The sequence below is a fragment of the Chenopodium album genome, chromosome 12 (genome assembly GCF_948465745.1).
Source record: "Chenopodium album chromosome 12, dcCheAlbu1.1, whole genome shotgun sequence".
NCBI lineage: Eukaryota > Viridiplantae > Streptophyta > Magnoliopsida > Caryophyllales > Amaranthaceae > Chenopodium > Chenopodium album.
The window spans coordinates 14,135,134-14,155,183 of record NC_137845.1 but is presented as its reverse complement, the minus strand read 5'-3'; the positions used below and the strand labels follow the sequence as shown (position 1 = coordinate 14,155,183).

Genomic DNA, 20,050 nt, shown 5'->3' with positions numbered 1-20,050 from the left:
GTAGCTTTTGGCCCAAAAAAAGAAAAAAAGAAAAAAAAAAAAAAAAACTCACCTCCAAATCTTTTTAAAACACTAACGTAAGTGTGACCCTCCGTACATTATAAGAGGTTTCCAAAAATTATATAAACTTCTAAATGTATCTTAATTTATCTAAACTTATCTAAATTTATTTGAACTAATTTGAATTTATCTAAACTATTAATCTGAATTTGTATAAACTTATCTAAAATTATATAATAATTATCAGAACTTTTTTTTTTTTTGAATGGAATAATTATCAGAACTTATAGTCATGAAATAAGATAAAATAAGGTGAATTGAACAAACCCTTATCTGAACATACTTTAACTTATTAGAGCGATCTTATTATAGATTATTTTAGTTGTAAATTCAAACATTACTAAAATGTGAAAATCTTGCATTATTAATCACGATTTAGATGCTAATTTAAAATAAACAATCTTAATACTTCTAATAATTAAGTTGCCAATGAATTAACGATGATAAATCGCTGCAAAGACGATGGTAAATGCAAAACGGTAAGAAAAAAGTCATTTTACAATGATGTGATAATCACCCGATCAAGGTGATAAATAGTCATTTTTTGTAACACCTAGTTGACCCAAAATAATACTCTCTCTCCTCTTATTCTTCCAATATTTTTGTTTTTCACAATTTTTAATTCTGTCAATTTCCCTACTAGCTCTATATTTTATTACTTTGGTCGTGCTTGGTGAATAGCTTAAAGCTGAAAGCTGAAGTTGATTATATTAGCTGATTTGGACTAGCTTATTGTATTAACTGATTTGACTAACTTGTTTTAGTAGTTGATTGTATAATAGTGTTTGGTAAATAACTGATAACTTGAAGTTATTTGAGTATGTGAAATGACTAATAAGCTAATTGTAGGGTAGGTAGTTTAGGTAAGAATTTAAATTAAATGGGGTATAAGTGTCATTTCACCATAAATTAATGAATAGTTAATTGAAAAAGCTCATAAAAGGAGCTTTTTCAAAAAGAGCTTATTTATTGGAATAACCTCTTTAAATAAGCTTCTCACCAAACACCTTAAATTAGCTTATTTAATAGTCAATATGTTAATATTGGTCAAACAAGTTAATTTTGCTCAAATAAGCTGTTTACCAAACAGAGCCTTTATCTAATTTCTTCTAAAACTCCGCACATGGAGAAATGGAGCAAGTATTAAAAAAACGAACGAAATATTTGTTAAGGGAAAGGGACCTTTTATTTGAAATGGTAGAATATGTTTAGTTGTATTTAACAAACCTCTTATGTCTTACAACTGGTGTCCTATTTGTTTTTTGGGTTTTTTTATATAGTGACCTTGTTTTTTTCACTTTTCTACATTGTGCCCCAACATATATGACTTTCTACACGGTAACCCCAATATACTTTTTGTTTCCATACGGTAACCTTGCCGTTATATATCCTGCCGTTAAAAAACTCCGTTAGTGGGGCCCACCCTCCATTTATTAATATTATTTTTATCGAATTGGTATTCCGTTAAAAGTTTCGGGGGCTATTTTGGCCCTTAAGGGTCCAAATTGAGCTCAGATTTGACAAAAAAAATAACGTAAATGTCTCGTTTTGTGTGTTAAAATATCAACACGTAAATCGAGACATTTCTTAATAAGCAAAACGAGGCATCTACGTTATTTTTTTGCCAAATCTGAGCTCAATTTGGATCCTTAAGAGCCAAAATAGCCTCCGAAACCTTTGACGGAATACCAATTCGATAAAAATAATATTAATAAATGGAGAGTGGGCCCCACTAACGGAATTTTTTAACGGCAAGGTTACCGTATGGAAACAAAAAGTATATTGGGGTTACCGTGTAAAAAGTCATATGTTGGGGCACAACGTAGAAAAGTGAAAAAAAAACAGGGTTACTGTGTAGAAAAACCCTTGTTTTTTTGTTTAAAAATCTACTTTGATATTATCATGTTGTTCTTATTTTAATTTTGAAATTTGAATTTATACGCTTCATTCCTATGGCGGAAAAATGGTAATTTCAAACTAAAAAAAGTATAAATAACTAATACGAGTATATCAACAAAATCAACTCTTTGAAATTCCAACAATAAATGTATACACTTAGGGCCTGTTCTCATACGTTTATTTTCAGTTCAGTTCAGTTCAGCTCCTAATTTCTTTTTCTTATAAAATATTATTTCGGTTCAGTTCAACTCTAATAAGTTCAGTCAATGAGAACAGACCCTTATTGCATATTTACAATTATAATTACAGTATGACTTGAGTACTCCATATTTGGTCTCTTCATTTGAGATGTCCTTGGATCAGATCTGGTATTATAAAAATCAAAGAATTAATCATTAAAACTACACACTGTAAAAAATTTGAAATTTAAGTATACATAATTAAAAACAAATTAATAAGAAAAGCAAGTTATTAAAAAAAGGAAATGCATCGGATAGATTGAACGAAGAAAATTAGGCGAATTTAAGAGAAAAACCAACCTCGTTATTTTTCGCTTGAACACGGCAATATACAAACAAATTACATTAATAGTACGGAGTACTGTATAAGACTAAAACTTAAAACAAAATTAATTTTACCACACCTATTCAACCAGTAACAAAATCCCAAAATAATCAATCATCCACGGATCCACCCCATAAAAACTAATCCACCATTCTTAGAGCAACCCATAAAAACAAGACAAAAAAAAAAAAAAAAAAAAGCTCCTTACAAAAAATCAATCAAGCCAGTTCGATATGCTGAACCGGGTGATTATCTTATTGTATATTATAGTGGTCAAATAAATTTAAGAGCTCCTTACAAAATACCCAATCAAGCCGCATGCAAATCCAAAAAAAAATAAAATTTAAAAAACTTTCAACAATTTCAAAATTTACGTACAGTTCAAATCAGAGATGAAACTGCATTATTCCATATTCATTGTTAAAACTGAGGATATAACTTTTGCAACTTACTATGACTTAATCCACGTTGATTTCCCCTTGGTTGTCTTCAATAATCATACACCTCCAATTAACCAATTGGTATAGTCCCATTGTAATTGTGTGTTCCAATAATTTGCAAAAGTGAAGTCGTGAGTGTTAAAATATTTTGCAAAAACATAGTCGGTACTCGGTAGTCGGTGCTCTAACATTTCTTGATTTGGAGTTGGAGGTGAGTTTCACTAGTTTCCTGAGATAACAAACACATGATTGACCAAATACAAAGGAGAGAGAAAATAAAAAGGAGAGAGAGAGTTAAGTGTTTGACAGTGAAGACTTGACGTTAACAAACCATTTCAAGGGTATGTTTTCTTTGTTAAAACTATAATCATGATTTTATTTTAATTTTAGGACGTGCATTAGTTCATATATATATATATATATATATATATATATATATATATATATATATATATATATATATATATATATATATATATATATATATATATATTCCTTGATTAGTTTTTTAATACGTATGAGACAGTCGCATGTCATGACAATCAAGGTTGATACTATTAATAATCTTGTAAATTTTTGAGTGATTTCTATTGAGAAATAGTGGTATTTTTCCTTGTATTGTATACTTACGAATTTTATCTAAAAGGTTTTTTTTTTAAATATAACCCTCGAAACTTTCAATTCAGGTACTTAGAATATGAGTATCAATATATGCATGAATTCAATTTAATAATTTGAAAATGGATTTTAATAAAATGTAATGTATTATTGTTTTTGTAGTGACAAAATGCCAATATGCAAAGGAAGCAATATCTATGCTACAAGAAGATAGAAATAGATTTGATGTTGTTATAGCTGATCTCAACATGCCCGACATGGATGGGTTTGAGCTCGTAAAGTGTATTGGATTAGATATGGATATCCCCGTTTTAAGTAAGTATTACCTCCGTTTCTATAAATACTTTACACTTCAATTCCGTTTTGATTTTTACGGATGGAGAGGTATGTAGTATAATTCTTGCGAGTGATTTTTAATTTCTTTATTAATTATGTGTGAATTTTATTTTTATTCACGCTTATAATAATTATTGTTACTTGTAGTATAATGCTTTAAAATGCCCTTGAATTAGTCATAGATATTCAATTACACATATTGGTTGATTAATGGAATTAGAAAATACTATTAGCAAAGAAACTAAGAGAAAGGAGTTTTAATTACTTTCTAAAGACTAAATCCAGAGTCCTAGCCTAGAAATTAGTAACGAATATTTAGAGGTAACAAACTTAGGTAGTTAAACTTTGAATTTGATCAACAACAATATGTAGAGCCTACCCTATCGCACAATTTTTTTTTTTATTTTTATTTTAAATAAGCAATAGGCAGTGACGGAACCATAATTTTTTTATAAAGGGGGCCAAGCGTAATATATAGTAATATGTCTCGTATAAAAATAGTATGGGATGTATTGAAATATAAAACTAAATAAAAAAAATGTTGGGGAGAAGGTTCAAAGTTGAAGCCAACTCAACTATGTTACAACTAGTATACATTAATACAACATTTATTAGATAACTAAAATCAAGGGGAGGCTAAGGCCCACCCCAGCCCCCTTGGTTTACCCCTGGCAATAGGACAATACAAACTATTAATAGAGGACGGGGATTAACCCGTGTGTCATGCACAGACCCTCAATGTTAACCACTAGGCCTGAATCTCATTGAGTTATCAGTTCATCACAACTTTAATGATGTGAAAATTAGCCCATTAATTAATTCAACACATTTTAGACTAACCCTATCTTTAATTTTAAAAAATTTGTTTGTTTAGTGACCTCGACAACTGATGATGAAGATCTAATAAGGAAGGAGCTAATACATGGAGCTTGTGATTTCCTAATTAAGCCAATTCAAATAGAGAATGTGAAACATTTATGGAAATACGCGTATTGGAGACAAAGACATCAAAGGGTGGAACAACCCACAAGGAGTACTAGTAGTAGTTCTCACATAGTTAACGACACGAATGAATCCAACACTTGGGAGAATCACTTTCAAAAGATTAACATAAATTCCTCGAAAATTGATTCGATTGTTGCTAGTAGTGATGGTGAAGATGATGAGAAATGCATGAAGAAGAGGAAGCATGCAAGTAACTTGGGAGATTTACTAGTAAATGATGATGCAACTACAAAGAAAAAACAAAGGGTCATTTGGACTACTGAGCTTCATGCTAAGTTTGTAGAAGCAATTAATCAGATTGGGAGTGCAAGTAAGTTCTCTAAACTCGTTATTTACTTGTTTATTTTACTTTCTTATTTTTGAAAAGAATAATATAATTTCAAACACAAACTCAAACCGTATGTAATTCTAACAAATTGACAATTAAAAGCAGGACAAGTTAAAAAATCAAAAGGTATTATATATGTATGTTGCTCATTGGTTGAGTATGATTTGACAATCAATCAATCAAAGCCTTAATCCCATAAGGGGGGGTCGGCCACATGAACCAAATTTGATTATTCAATGTAATCATTGACAAAGATCCTCATCCTCCATCCTTTACGATCCAATGCTTCATCCTCATGCAAATCCAAAAACTTCATATCCTTCCTAACTCTTTATAACGAAGTCATTTGAGTATGAATTTCATTAGTGATTACTATATAAATTAAGAAACTAATGTAGAAAAAACCATGGTGTAGATTGTATGATACATATATACTCCATCTTTGTTCTACTTACTTGCAATTTGTGCTGTGTCCAACATGCATGTTTGAGTTTTTGACCAACTATATCCTTAATTGCATACTAGAGTAAATAATGAAAATTAGATATTATTGGACATTACACAATGAAACAATTCTAACGCGATCACAAGTGATAATTTTAGATTTGTACATTTGTAGCAATGGATGGTCAAAATTTTCTTTACTTTACACACTAAATAGTAAGTGAGTAGAAAAAAAAGGAGTTACTCCCTCCGTCCTTAAATTACATTCCTACTTTTCTCTATTATGTGAGTAATAAATGCTAAAAGTAGGAATGTAATTTAGGGACGAAGGGAGTAATAGGTTTTAGGAACAAAATTTAAAGAAATATTCAAATAATTCAGGTATATAAACCCTTAATATCTTTAAAATAACTCACATTCTTTAATTATTTTTTTAAAGAAAAAAATCAACATATTTGTGTTAACAAGTAATATTTTCCCATGTTAATGGGTAAAAATCAAATGTATTGTTGATGATACCTATATTCCATTAAGGTTCACTTTTAATTTTTTTTTTTTTTTTAAAAAAAAGAAAAAGAAAAAAAAAGCGTCATAATTCAATACGTACATAAAGGATTTCTAGTCTTCTTGTTGATCAAACCATTTGTAAAAAATCCGTTATTGTTTTTATTATATATATACATGTAGCTATCACACAAATCTTGCCTTTAAGAAAGCAAAATGCTACTAATGGATTTAATCAAAGAAAAATGGGTACAACCGTAAAACAACCTCCACTTATATGAATATGAAACATACATTAGATACATAAGCGTACTTCTGAAGTTTTTATGATGAAATCATATCCGTTTGTGTGTTTAACTACACTAGTAATAATATGAAAATATATAAAAGAATATAAAATACAATTTTAAATAAAGAACCATCCATAAGCATCTTAAAAACTACTAATAGCATGAAATATCAACATTAGACAATTGTTACAACATCAATCACTTCGTGATTCCTCACCCATGTATACACTTTTTAGAATTGAATTTACACCACCACCATCGTCTCCAACTTTAGACTACCATCAAATATCTCGATTGCATGACCATTGCCACTATTCTAACCGATAAGATTTGCAAAAACTTAAGCAATAAGTGATACCGGCATTATAGTGTTGGTGAATATTTGAATGACTACTGGTGTTATTTTATTGGATTCAATCCACCAATCCAACTCGAGTTTTTTTATTTGTTTACGTTAGTTTTAAAATGTGGTTTTTTTAAATCCAATTTGAGTTTAATTTGTTTTGCTGATTTATGTTATTATGAGCAACAACACATTTTTTTTTTTTTGAAATGTTGGCTAAATCTTCCAAATAAAAAAAAAATCTCTGCTAAAAAATCTTGATTATAATTATGCATAATATTAAAAATTATCATTTATGATCGTGTTAGAACTGTTTCATTGTGTAATGTCTAAATATCTAATTATCACTTATATGAATATGAAACATACATTAGATACACGAACGACTTCTTAAGTTTTATAATGAAATCATATCCGTTTGTGTGTTTAACTATACTAGTAATAATATATATATATATATATATATATATATATATATATATATATATATATATATATATATATAATACAATTTTAAGTAAAGAACTATCGACAAGCATTTTAAAGAACTATCGATAAGCATTTTAAAAAACTTAAGCAATAAGTGATACCGACATTATTCAAAGAATTTGTAATGCGAATTTTGTATTTTATCGAAAAAAAAAGATTTCTTATTGTGTTGGTGAATATTTGAATAACTATTGGTATTATTCTATTCGATTCAACCCACTGGTCCAACTCGAGTTTATATTTTTATTTATTTATTTTATTTTCAAAATGTAATTTGTTTATCTCCAGTTTGAGTTTTCATTTGTTTTGCTGATTTATTTGTCTCGTATTGTTATTATGAGCAATTTAAGAAAGCTTGACTATAATAATAATAATAATAATAATAATAATAATATTTTTATTTTTATTATTCAATTTAGTTTAGTTCGTTTTAGTTTAGTTTTGATCCTTTCAGCTCAGTTCAGTTTAATTCAAGTTATTTCAATACAATTCAGTATCATTTCATTTAAAAGAACAGAACCTTCTTGATTAAGAAAATTTTAAACGTTTTAGTGATCATTAATAGTTTATACTTTAATTTGAGATTGTTCATTAGACAGGATTCAAATTAAATGCTTATATGAAATAACAAAGTATTAAAGCACTACCTCAAGTTCCAAAAAACATAATACAAATTTTAGTGTCTATATTACGGAGTATATTACAAACTTCAAGGCTAAAGAATGAGATTGTCAACAATAAGAATTGCATGTTGATTGGCAAACAGTTGGATATTTTACCATAATTTGTAAAATTGAAAATTTTATTAAACATTTATTTATCCTAAAATGAAAATAAAAAATGTTTCTAATTTTTAACATGTTACTCCTATTAGATATCTTTTTATCATTTTCCACTATTGTTATATTATTGTTTTTATTGCAAATAAGAAAACAATTAATTATTTTTTATCATGTTTTTTTTTTTTTTTTGGGAAGAATTATATGCTTCTTTTCCTTATTGCTGTTCCTTTAATTTGTAATAGGGAAGTATAAAAAATGAAAGTAGTAGTACTTCGTATTATTTTGCTATAATTTGCAATACATTCATGTTTACTCATCTATATTTTTATTCTTTTTAAACATAATAACACAATGCAGAGGTAGTTCCAAAAAAGATTTTGGAAATAATGAATATTCCTGGCTTAACTAGAGAAAATGTTGCTAGCCATCTACAGGTATTAGTACTACAATTTGAGAGATTTAAATTATATTTCATTTGTGATGCATCACAATTTTATGCAAGTATAATCGTTTGATGCAGAAATATCGTCTTTATCATAAGAAATTTGAGCAAATTTCACAACATCAAAATGAAGGCAAGACTTTTATATCTCCTATAGATGTGCATAATTTTGGAGCACAAGTTCTTCCAAACTCGTCATCTTTTCAAGTACGAGATTTCACAAGTTTGAATTCACATCCTCGAAACTTGAGACTTCATCATCATGTCGAAAATGGTGGTAATGTTATATATCATCCTGTTGTTTCATATGCTTATTGTTCAACAAAAGTTCATTTAGTTGAAAATGCATATTCACTGAAAAACAATGTTATAAGTGAGGAGGGTTTGGATACTTGTAACACTGGGGAGACAACATCAATCGAGGAGCAAGTGAATAATACATACGAGAGTTATGTACAAGATTTATATTACAATGATACCACATTCAATTTTGATTGAAATGGTACAAGTAGAATAGAAGGAAGTTTTGAACATATTAATTTTTATTAAGGTTATCTTAATTACTCTAAAGCATTGTACAAATAATAAGTTAATTATTTATTAGGGTTCACAAATAATAAGTTAATTATTTATTAGGGTTCACAATTGATGATAATTGTGAGCTAATTAATCATTATATTAGTGTTTTGAAACTATTTGTATTGGTTGATTACTACGGAGTACTATTTTTCAAATGTTAACATATTAATATTAATATGATAAATCCAAATCAATCGATTTTTCAGTCATATACATGAATGTTGCCCTCAACATTATATTACGATTTCCATTCATTCTCCCATCATACATAGCATATGATAATCATGATTAAATTAAAATAAATTATACTTAAAATAAACTTAAGTCTCAAATGTAGAAATAAAATCTCACCATTAATGTAACAAAAACATTAGAACCAAGGTTCTAAGCAAGCTATACATGTCATTAGTAGAACTAACCATGGAAGCCGAGTTAATTGGTAATATTGTAGGAAGAGAACACTCCTCACCATTGAAGATGACTTTAGTCGGAAAACCATCACCGCGAGCCACATTAATCCCCGGTGTTTTCTTCTTATCAAACAAAATCACTGATTGCAAAGTACCCGGACGCTTAGGATCTTTGTTTGGATTGGATCCATTTACTTGCCCTAGAAGATAATCATTTCCACTTGGAAAACCATGCATGAAAATTGTGCTACTATCTCCCGGCAAAGAGCTTCCATTAAAGGAATAAACCCTTTCTAGCCCTACTCCGGCCTTGTCAAGCTCCGCGGCCACAAACCAATCGGAGAAATTAGTATTCCCCCAATTGAAGAGTGTAACCCTAGAAGTCCACCCTTTTCGGTAATCCGATGACAAATGCCAATTTATGGTGACTCCACAATTATCACCACAAGGTAATAAATTGTTGGATATGGGTATATGTTTTAGTCTTGCATACTCGGTGGTCATTTTAGTTCGATTTTCAAATGGAATCAGAAGCGCGTAAGATGGTAAGGCAATTGCATCCGCGGTAGCATTGCAAGCTTGTTCTTGTCTCGGATTAGGGCAACCACATGCACATGTTTTGCAAGGGATAACGGAATCATAGAAAAAAGAGGAGAATGACACACAACATTTTGGGGGTCTAGTGCTACTTCGTGTCTTATTGCACACCACTTGCCAACTAGCAATTGCTTCCACTTGTACCGGTAGGCCATTAGGGCTAGGTAGGAGGCTAGGGCTCACTCGAATTGGATTCCCACATTTATAGTCTTGATTAAATGTTCCGTTGATCTTCCAATTTTGTGGCGGGTTAAAAATGGTCACGTTAAGGTCAGGTGGCATCTTGTACACTTGCATTTGAAAGGTGGAAATAGACATGCTTGGATCCATGGTTGAAGGCAAAATTGTACCATTTCGACAACAATAGGGGATTGAGCCTAGGGTTTGATCATTTGCCAAAGTTGGCGGTAGGTCTATGATCGTTTGCTTATGCTCACAACTTAAGGCCCTCGAAAGGTCAAGACTTTGGTAGAATTTAGCTTGGTCACCAAAGATGCATTTTGAGGAGTCCATTTTGTAAGGTGTAGCGCCTCTCATAGTATAAATGAACTCTTTTCTCATCCATTCCCAACTTAATTGCCAATTGTCTAGGCGCCCTGTTTGATTTTGGTTTGAAATAGTCACTTGCGCCCAATAGTTCGATTCATATGCTGATATAACATCGTACATTATGCTCAAATCTCCACTTTGTCGCGGTAGGAATTGCTCTGTTGCATTGATGGTTGTTCTAGCATTAGGATCTCGTATGCAACATGTGGACATACTAGTATTCCCTGCATATATTAGCACCACAATTTGAAGTTTTGTAATTGTTCTAATGAGCATAAAAAATTACATCGTAGAGGACTTATAATTAACTTCCAAAAACATTTCTAAGCCATATGCAATGGTTAACTTTGCAAATAGTTGATTATTTCATGATTAATCAAGGGTGATTAACGCTCTTGGTATATACTACGTAGTTAAACAATACACTTGTTTAGCGGTATTTTATGTACAATCGGTTGTAAGTTTTGCATGGTACGGCTAAAGCTATTTCCTCTAACCTCTACCATGAGTTTTACCTTGTTGGCACATTGTTCATTCTATTCAAATAATTCAAGGCCTATTGATCACTTTGATATTCTTGATATTGTATTGCGTAAATTTATTATTTATATGTAGACATTGTGACCAATTAAAATCACAAATATTATTATAATTAATGATAGGATTACTATAAGTAATAAGTTACAAATGACCAGATCAAACACAACATTATGGCAACTTGGCAAGAAATCAAATAGATTTATTACAGATTTCTAGAGCTATAGTGATGTAGGAAAGTGGAACGAGTATGAATTAGGTATAAGTTTAACTAATGTAATTGACTTCTAATTTGTTAATATATCGAGTATAAAAATTAAATTAATTCTCCACCAAAGATGATAATTCAACCGACTCTTTTAATTAAACATACATCGAATTATGGTTACATACCTTGCATAGTAGAATTAGCACATTTAAAACCATCATTAGCAAGGCTAATATTTGAAGGCATAGGAAAATCTTCCGGTGAAACACCAAATTCAGTACCAACCAACTCAACTCGAACACTCATTTGAGCTAAATCCCCGGCAGTCTCTACCGCGGTCTTTAAGTCCGTCGTAGGGTAGCCAGTAAACACGGTGCCATTCGAAACATTAGCAGGTAAAGGTAAGCCATCAAGAAGCACAGCATTAGAGGCAGACACTAAAAGTTCACCGTGTCGAAACCCTACAAAAGCTCTCCATGACTTTAACTCTTGTAAGCCATTGTTTTGGATATAAAGCGTTGATTGGAATTTATATGGTTGGTCTGTTGGGTCCAAGGCCGTGATGTTCGGGGGGAGTTGCTCGCCCCGGGTGTAGGTGTACTGTAAAAATATGCCATTACATGAGGAAGAAATGTTTTGAGCTTGGGAGATAATTGATGTAGGGAGAAAGAATAGACAATATAGTAGGGTAAAGAAAATAAGTGTTAATGGATTTTCCATGTTTAATTAGTTTGAATGGAAGAGAGTTAATTAAGGAGATTTAGGAGTATAATAGTATGAAGCTACATTTGCTTGTAAGATATATATATATATATATATATATATATATATATATATATATATATATATATATATATATATATATATATATATGAAATGGTGATAAATGAGAACTTGTTGAGAATTGGTCTGTCGTACGTGTTGATTAGGTCTTAAGGTTATAATAATTACACTATCTAATAAATGCATTACGTACTAGTTGAATAGAAATAAGGTTTAGTGGGCAAGTTTTTTATGCATTAGTGCTTGTAATGCACAAAATATGTTTATACATAATACATTGTATTAAGGCTTTAAACCGGTAAAATATGTTTTTTTTTTTTTGGAAAATTTGTCAAAAATAACCTTTTAAATGGTCTACTTTATCTAAAACAACCTTTTAAATTTTTTTTTTTGCAATTTCAGACCACATTATAAATTTTTTTTATCAAAGACAACCAAATGTTACTTTCCGGCGTTGACTCTATTTTTCCCGATGTTGACCACGAGTGTGCGAGTCACGTGACCTCCTATATTGCATAATACACCCCTTTTCCCTCCAATTAACTCCTATTAAAACCGTACTTCTCTTTCATCCCTCTTTTAGTACGAGTGAATTGGAGGGAAAATTGGTGTATTAAGCAATATTCGAGGTCATATGCGTTGCACACTAGTGGTCAACATCGGGAAAAATAGAATCAACACCAGAAAGTAGCATTTGGTTGTCTTTGATAAAAAAAATTTAAAATGTGGTTTGAAGTTGCAAAAAAAAATTTAAAAGGTTGTTTTAAATAAAGTGGGCACTTTAAAATGTTGTTTTTGACAAATTTTCCTTTTTTTTTTTTTTTTTTTTTTGTGTGTGTTCTACCCGCTTCATCCTTTGGGCTAATCCGAATTCGGGGATCAATTTTGGGTGGTTACGGATCAATTCCCTTCCAATTGTTGTTACGAAGGATCGAACACAACTGGTAAAATATGTTTAGCTATGAGTTTACACAAATTTTTGTATGCGGCTAGCCACATGGTGCGGCAGGGGTTACTTGTATGGTGTTACTATAGGTGTTATTTGTTTCTGGGGTTACTTGTATGGGTGTTACTGGTTTTGTCAGGGGTTACTTGTAGGTGTTACCTGTATTCCGGGGTTACTTGTATGGGTGTTACTGGTTTTGGTCAGAGGTTACTTGTAGGTATTACTTGTATTATGGGGTTACTTGTATTGGTATTACTAGTTTTGATCAGGGGTTACTTGTAGGGTGTTATTGGTTTGGTATGAGATTTTGGTCTGGGGCGGTTACTCAACCCATTCAAGTGTTCCATACAAGAAACCCCAGAATACAAGTAACATTCTACAAGTAACACTTACAAGTAACTCCAGAAACAAGTAACCCAGAATACAATTTTTTTTTTCAAGAGTTCTTGTACGATGTTAGTGGTTTTGGTCAGGGGTTACTTGTAGGGTGTTACTAATTTTGGTCGGGGTTACTTGTAGGGTGTTACTGGTTTGGTATAGGGCATACGTACAAGCAACCCTTGAACAAGTAACTCATACAAGTAACCTTGAATAAGTAACTCATACAAGTAACCCATGCATACAAGTAACACTTATATAAGCTAGTAACGTAACTCATATAAGTAACCCTTGAATAATTAATCATACAAATAACCCCTGAATAAGTAATCCATACAAATAACCCCTTAAAAAAAAAAAAAGTAACCCCTAAAAAATACAAGTAATCAGTAACTCTTGAAAAAAATAAAACAAGTAACCCCTGAATGATACAAGTAACCCCTGAATAAGTAATTCATACAAATAACTCTTGAAAAAAAAAATATAAGTAACCCCTAAATAAATAATCATACAAGTAACTCCTGAAAAAAAATACAAGTAACACCTGAAAAATACAAGTAACCCTGACAATACCAGTAACTCCCATTATTTTTGCTGACTTGGCAGTAGGCCACATCATGTGGCCTGCTGCACCAAAAAGGCACTGATGAGTTTATATTATTTCAAACAAGTTATAAATCTTAAATATATATTTGGATAGATAGATTTATTAAATGGTTGAGTACAATCAGCAAACACCTATATATAGAGTTTTTTTTTAATTGAGATTTACATCGTATATATTTTCATGAAAATAACATGTACCTATGATTTTATTTCAGTTTCATAGCTATTAAAATCTTGACATTCATAAATTAAGAAGATTTTATTTCAGTTTCACACAGGGACAAACCTTCATTGCGGTGGGTCGACCCCTTTAATTTTTCTAAGTTATTGGTTAAAAGTAATACTGCCTCCGTTAATGGTAATCTGCAACGTTGGGGTATTATTTGTGAGCGATAAAATATTCCAAAATTGCAGATAATCATTAACGGAGGTAGTATAATGTTTAATAGTTACAATTAAAAAGTTATGGCATAGTGGTTAAGTATTGTTATTTTTTAGCAAAAGGTTGGAGGATCAAACATTGCCCCAAAGGTTTTTGGCCCAAGATCCCTCCCTGATTTCACAGCTAGTAAAATCTTGACATTCCTAAATTAAGAAGATTAATCATGCTATAAATGAACACAGTACACAATCAATTCAATAATTTAATTAATTAACTAATACTCCGTCAAAGCAATGGAAGCAATTGGCAGATCAAGAATCACCCTTTTGGCTTTTTTTCATCCTTTTTTCTCTCCTAGTTGTGGCACATTGTAAGTTTTAAAATAATGAAATGGTTATGCTTTTGCAAACCTCATAATCAATTAATATTTGTGAGTTTATTATTTTTGTGCTCCCTTTCTTTATAGAAGATTGTCTAATTAATTTAAATTGGTTTAATCAGGACGTGGCACTTGCTATTGCTGTATTGTTGGGGCATGCTATTATTCATCTGCAGCATGTTGTTCTCATTGTAAATGTTAAGGACAATACTCGAAACCTATTACAAATGTTACATATATGGCTGTTTTTAAAATAAGATATGTATATATGTACTAATAATAATAAGAGTAATGCTATATGTAGTCCTAAATATTATATATAAGCATTAAATGCATTCTTGAAAATTGTATAAAGTTAGGAATTTATGACAAAAACATGCGTAAATTAGTGTTTATATTTTTATGATTTCTTAACTTTTTACGATTTTCAAGTGTAAATTTAATGCTTATATGTAGCCCTAAGGGTCTGTTCACTTCAGCTTAATTTCAGGTCAGTACAGTTCAGTTCAACTCCTAATTTCTTTTTTTCATAAAATATTCATTTCATCTCAATTCAGTTCAATTCAACTCAATTCAGTAAATATGAACAGGCCATAAGGACTATGTATAACATTTTGCTAATAATAATAATAATAAAAGTTACACTTATTAAAAAGAGACGTAACTTTTTTCCAAAAAAAAAAAAAAAAAAAAAAAAAAAAAAAAAGGCGTTTCTCAATATAATAATAAACCAATTCAAAGATCAAATCTTTTATTTTTTTGAATTTTCCCTTTTATTTATTACTGTAAAAAATTTAGTGTGTACTCCATGCCTTCGTTCACCCTTATCTTCCCCTCACCTCAAGTGTTCTTACCTTCAAATTGAATTTATGAAATTGCATCATTATACTTGTGAAAGTATTCCGAATTTTTTTTTTCTTTTTTTCGTGGGGTGTTTTTTAGACTTTAATACCAAATACACTACAATACCCCTTAAGTTGAGTATGTAGGTTACAAATGTTCAGCTTGGAAAGCAAATGTAAAAAATTCATTTACAACTTAAGACATAATTATTAATTAATTAATTATCAATAACTAATACAAGTATAATATAAAAAATTAAAAAAAAATTAAAAAAAAAAAAAACCCAAATTTTATTATTATCTCTCTGCTCCCTCCACCTTCCTCTCTCCAAAACCATAGCCTCTATTGTTGAATTTTAAAGGGGCTTTCATCGGTTTTAACCGGTGAAAAGCCCCAATTCTTGTTTTTAAAAGTTTTTTTTTAGGTTTATAATAACACTTCCTCCTTTTTTTGTCCCTTGAAAGAAAGGGTTTTTGATCTCCTTCGAAAGACTAGGCTTTTTTGACCTCCTTCGAAAGACAAGGTTTATCTCCTCTTTTTGAGAGAGAAATTTATTAGTTTTGAATCCATAATATTAGATCTAATGGATTGTTGTGAAATTATTTTGTTGATGAAAAAGTTATCAAGTTTTCGAATACAGACAGATGAATTAGAAGGAAAACATCCTCACGACTACAAACGATCGTTAGATTGTCTCTCCAACAAGGTTGTATTTTCCAGCAATATAAGTGGGAGATGTTCCACAGTGCAAAATTTACTCGACGATCGTAGTTTTTATGAAGGAAGATTTTATTTGATTCAATATCTTATGTATTTGTTAATGTCGAATCTCTATTGTAGATGTCGTATTACTTTTAATTAATGAAATATTTTTCTATTCAAAAAAATAAATAAATAATATACTATAAAAATGAGGAACTCCCATAATTAATTGTGATATAATATAAAAATGAGCAACTCATGTGGAATAAAAAATGCAATGCATATAGAAAAACAAAATAATAACGTAAAAATTATTAAAACAACAATTAAGAAAAATAAAATTTATTGTTGATTAGTTGTGTTGAAAATATTTAAAAGTAGTATACATTATATTACATTAATGATGCATATTATTCCCAATAAAACTATAAAATCTAGTGATTTATGACTAAAGACTTATTTATAAATGTCTTTTAATAAACATGAAAATATTTATAACAACATAATAAAATGTACAGTAAAACTATTAGCACAACATACATGTAAATATATAATTAAAATAATAAATCACCTTTATATCCAATAAAATTATTTCAATGGAAATAAATAGTACTCGGATCATTAAAGGCAATTATACTCATCAGTTAGGCAAAACTTGTTTGATACACAAGAGATGTCACTTATAACCACCAGTTGCGGATAGTTAGATCCAAATGTCGCCTCCTTTTCTCTCTTCTTTCTCCTCCCTCCTCTCTCCTAGGGTTTTAGCTTTTTTTAATCGTTTAGGTCGGAAATAGTAATATGTATAACTGAATTAAATAAAAAAAAAAGGGATGAAATTAAACTAGTCTAATTTAATTTGATAAAATTTCTTTATTTTTCATATTCAAGTGGGGTCAATAGATCCCTCTTAATACTTGATAACCATTGTGGCCTCGTGGGTTAAACTAGAGTTGTCAATTCATGACCCAATTTAATAACCCAACACGACCCGAACTCAACCCGAACAAATAGGAGAAGAGTTTGGTCCACAAACAAAATTTAGGAGCTTCACTAAAACCAATTGGTAATAGTAGAAATAACTCCTCAACTTCATAAAGTGGAACAATCTCTCCTCTTTCTCTCATGTAGGACACTCACAAGTGAGCTACAATTGATTTCAACAGTTTATTGTATAAAAGATTCTCTTTTGACAAATATTACAGACGAAAATGAAAACTGTTCTAAGTATTCTGAGGACGGAGGAAACATGTTTTTATGCGAATAGTTTTTTTAGCACGATCCGAAATTTAACCCCAAACTTGACTCAAATTGACAAATTTACTTGAACTCGATTGCATTACGGAGTAGCAAAATAAGCCATTATCTAATGAGAAAGAAAAAGGATACCTTCAAAGTTCAAACTGCTTCAAGTAGAATTTGAAAATGTGCTCCTAGCCTCCTAGTAGTTGTTTTCCCCTTACCTGTTCCGAAGGAAGAAAGTAAAAGATTGCGAAAATGAGTTTAACAACAATGGTGGCTGAAGCAGTATGGAAGAACATCGAGGCCAACCATTCAGGTTCTACTATAAACAAACCCCCTTTTTTATCAATCGTAAATTCATTTATCCACATTAGCCCAATTTTCACTTCAATTTGTTCTTCTCATCTTTGATTTCTTGAACAATGGAATCGACAAATTTTAACAATGGAAGAAATTGATGTAAATTAGTGACTGATGATCAACTGGGAGTGTAAGTTTCTTCCTCAATTCTCTAAATTTATCCTTTAATTTTTTGAATTTCGTAATCTGGGTAATCTTAATTTATGCTTACAAATAAAACCCAGGTTGCATTTTTTGTTCGGGGAGAATTTTGAACGAGCTACAAGGATTGTGGATCAACAAGGTGTTAAAAGAATTTCTGGTGAACCCAGTGGTCGCTCTATATTTCAGGTCCGTCGGTTAATTTTACTTCTCTCGGTTTGAAATTAGTAGTCACGATGATAGTGTAATTTAAACTAATAATGTGATACTCCATAAGAAGGAGGCCGAGGGTGCTAATTATAAGCAGTAATTTTACAAGTTGGAGTTAAATTCCATTATTATAATGGAGTTGTATGATTGTTATGATTATAATGTTTAATTTTATCTACATATGATCAAATAATGTCCCTGGATTGTTTTAGGATGATATGAACTTTTGGTAGATTTTAATCAATAATTGTGGAAATTTGATTGAGAACAAGGGTCTCATATATGTTAATTAGGTTGTTGGAGAATCTCGAAAGAAAGAAGAATATTTATGTTTTGCCGAGCATTACTGTGGATGCTACTCATTTTTCTATGATATAGTGAATCGAGGGGAACAGCTTTGTGTAAGTTGAAATTCTATGGTTATGTTGAAGTTGTGCTATTATGAACTATGTTAATGGTTCCTAGGAATAACACAGTTCTTGGTTTATTTTAGTGTAAGCACCAGTTGGCTGCGAGATTAGCTGCATCTTTAGGAGCGTGTATAGAAGTCAAGGTATCTGATGAAGAGCTTGCAATGCTGCTATCAAAGCTATGACAGTAGTTGTATACTCGGAGATGGAAGCAGGTATTTGGATTTTTAGTTTTCCTCGGGTCATTCTTATCTGATCAAATTTAGCGCTATGTTTGAGCATCACTTCTAGTCCTCTACTGTTATGGTATAATGGTAATGTTGTTTGCCAATCTTTTGTGTGTGTATTATCTGTGAGCCTGTGAAACCTAGAGAAATACAATGCTCTCTGACAATTGTTAAAATCACCATAGAAATTCTGAAAAATGACATATATGTGTGCTACCGATATTGAACCTGTAACACTTCTCGTGTATTAAATGCTGAAAGCCTGAAACATTTGTGGCCTCATGAGAGTTCAATGTGCTAGATTGATAGTTCATTTTCCATTTACTCTCTTCTGAGATAGTCTACAGAACATAGTGTTTCTGATAAGAGTGCAGAGTCACGCCATGATTCTTGTATTTCTTGGAGTTTTCTTTTCCACCATTTCAACATTAAACCTGAATATGTACCATGGTGATAACTGAATATCTTGGCAATTTTGAGTTTGTGCAGGTGATTTCTTTTCTGTTACATCTAGGCTATCAGCAATCGGAAAAGTTTGTAATCAACTTAGAAAAAGCATGACGTGCAGTAAGCAATGATAAATTAAATTGTACTAACTCATTTTAGCTGTTACTGACTTGTGTAATATAATACCAAAATGTGAAATTTATGTGTGCTTCCATAGGTTTTATATTGCCACCAGCAGTTTTTTTTTACCAATTCCTCCTGAAAGTTCAATCTCACTTCAATAGGTCATTATTTGCTCCCCTGGGCAGCACTCTAGGCAGTTCATTTTTTTTTTCCCAGTTGTGAGTTCTAGAGAGTAGAGGAGGCAATCAGACCTAGTGGGAGTCCTGCACGGTATATCTGCAACACTGGTGCAGTGGCATAGCCTTATCAACTTCGGGCAAACAACCCCTGTGGTTGATTAGTCTTTGATAGCCACTTTACTGCAACACTAAACAACCCCCATATATGTGTGCTACTGATATTGAATCCCTGTGGCACTTTATTGCTGGCATGCTTAATTGATTAGTC

The 20,050-nt window shown here is 30.9% G+C and overlaps 1 protein-coding gene and 1 pseudogene across 1 annotated transcript; one reads left to right on the top strand and one right to left on the bottom strand.

Moving 5' to 3' along the window:
• Window positions 1-9,476: 9,476 nt before the first annotated feature.
• On the bottom strand, window positions 9,477-12,144 carry LOC145570931 (COBRA-like protein 7 pseudogene; annotated as a pseudogene).
• A 5,658-nt stretch (window positions 12,145-17,802) lies between these two features.
• Window positions 17,803-19,728, top strand: LOC145572082 (uncharacterized). The gene is made up of 6 exons (XM_081631101.1): window positions 17,803-18,001; window positions 18,154-18,175; window positions 18,270-18,375; window positions 18,690-18,797; window positions 18,890-19,021; window positions 19,523-19,728. The coding sequence occupies exons 1-5, from the start codon at window positions 17,941-17,943 to the stop codon at window positions 18,989-18,991; spliced, it is 399 nt and encodes a 132-aa protein (XP_081487227.1). The 5' UTR covers window positions 17,803-17,940; the 3' UTR covers window positions 18,992-19,021; window positions 19,523-19,728.
• The last annotated feature ends 322 nt before the right edge of the window (window positions 19,729-20,050 follow it).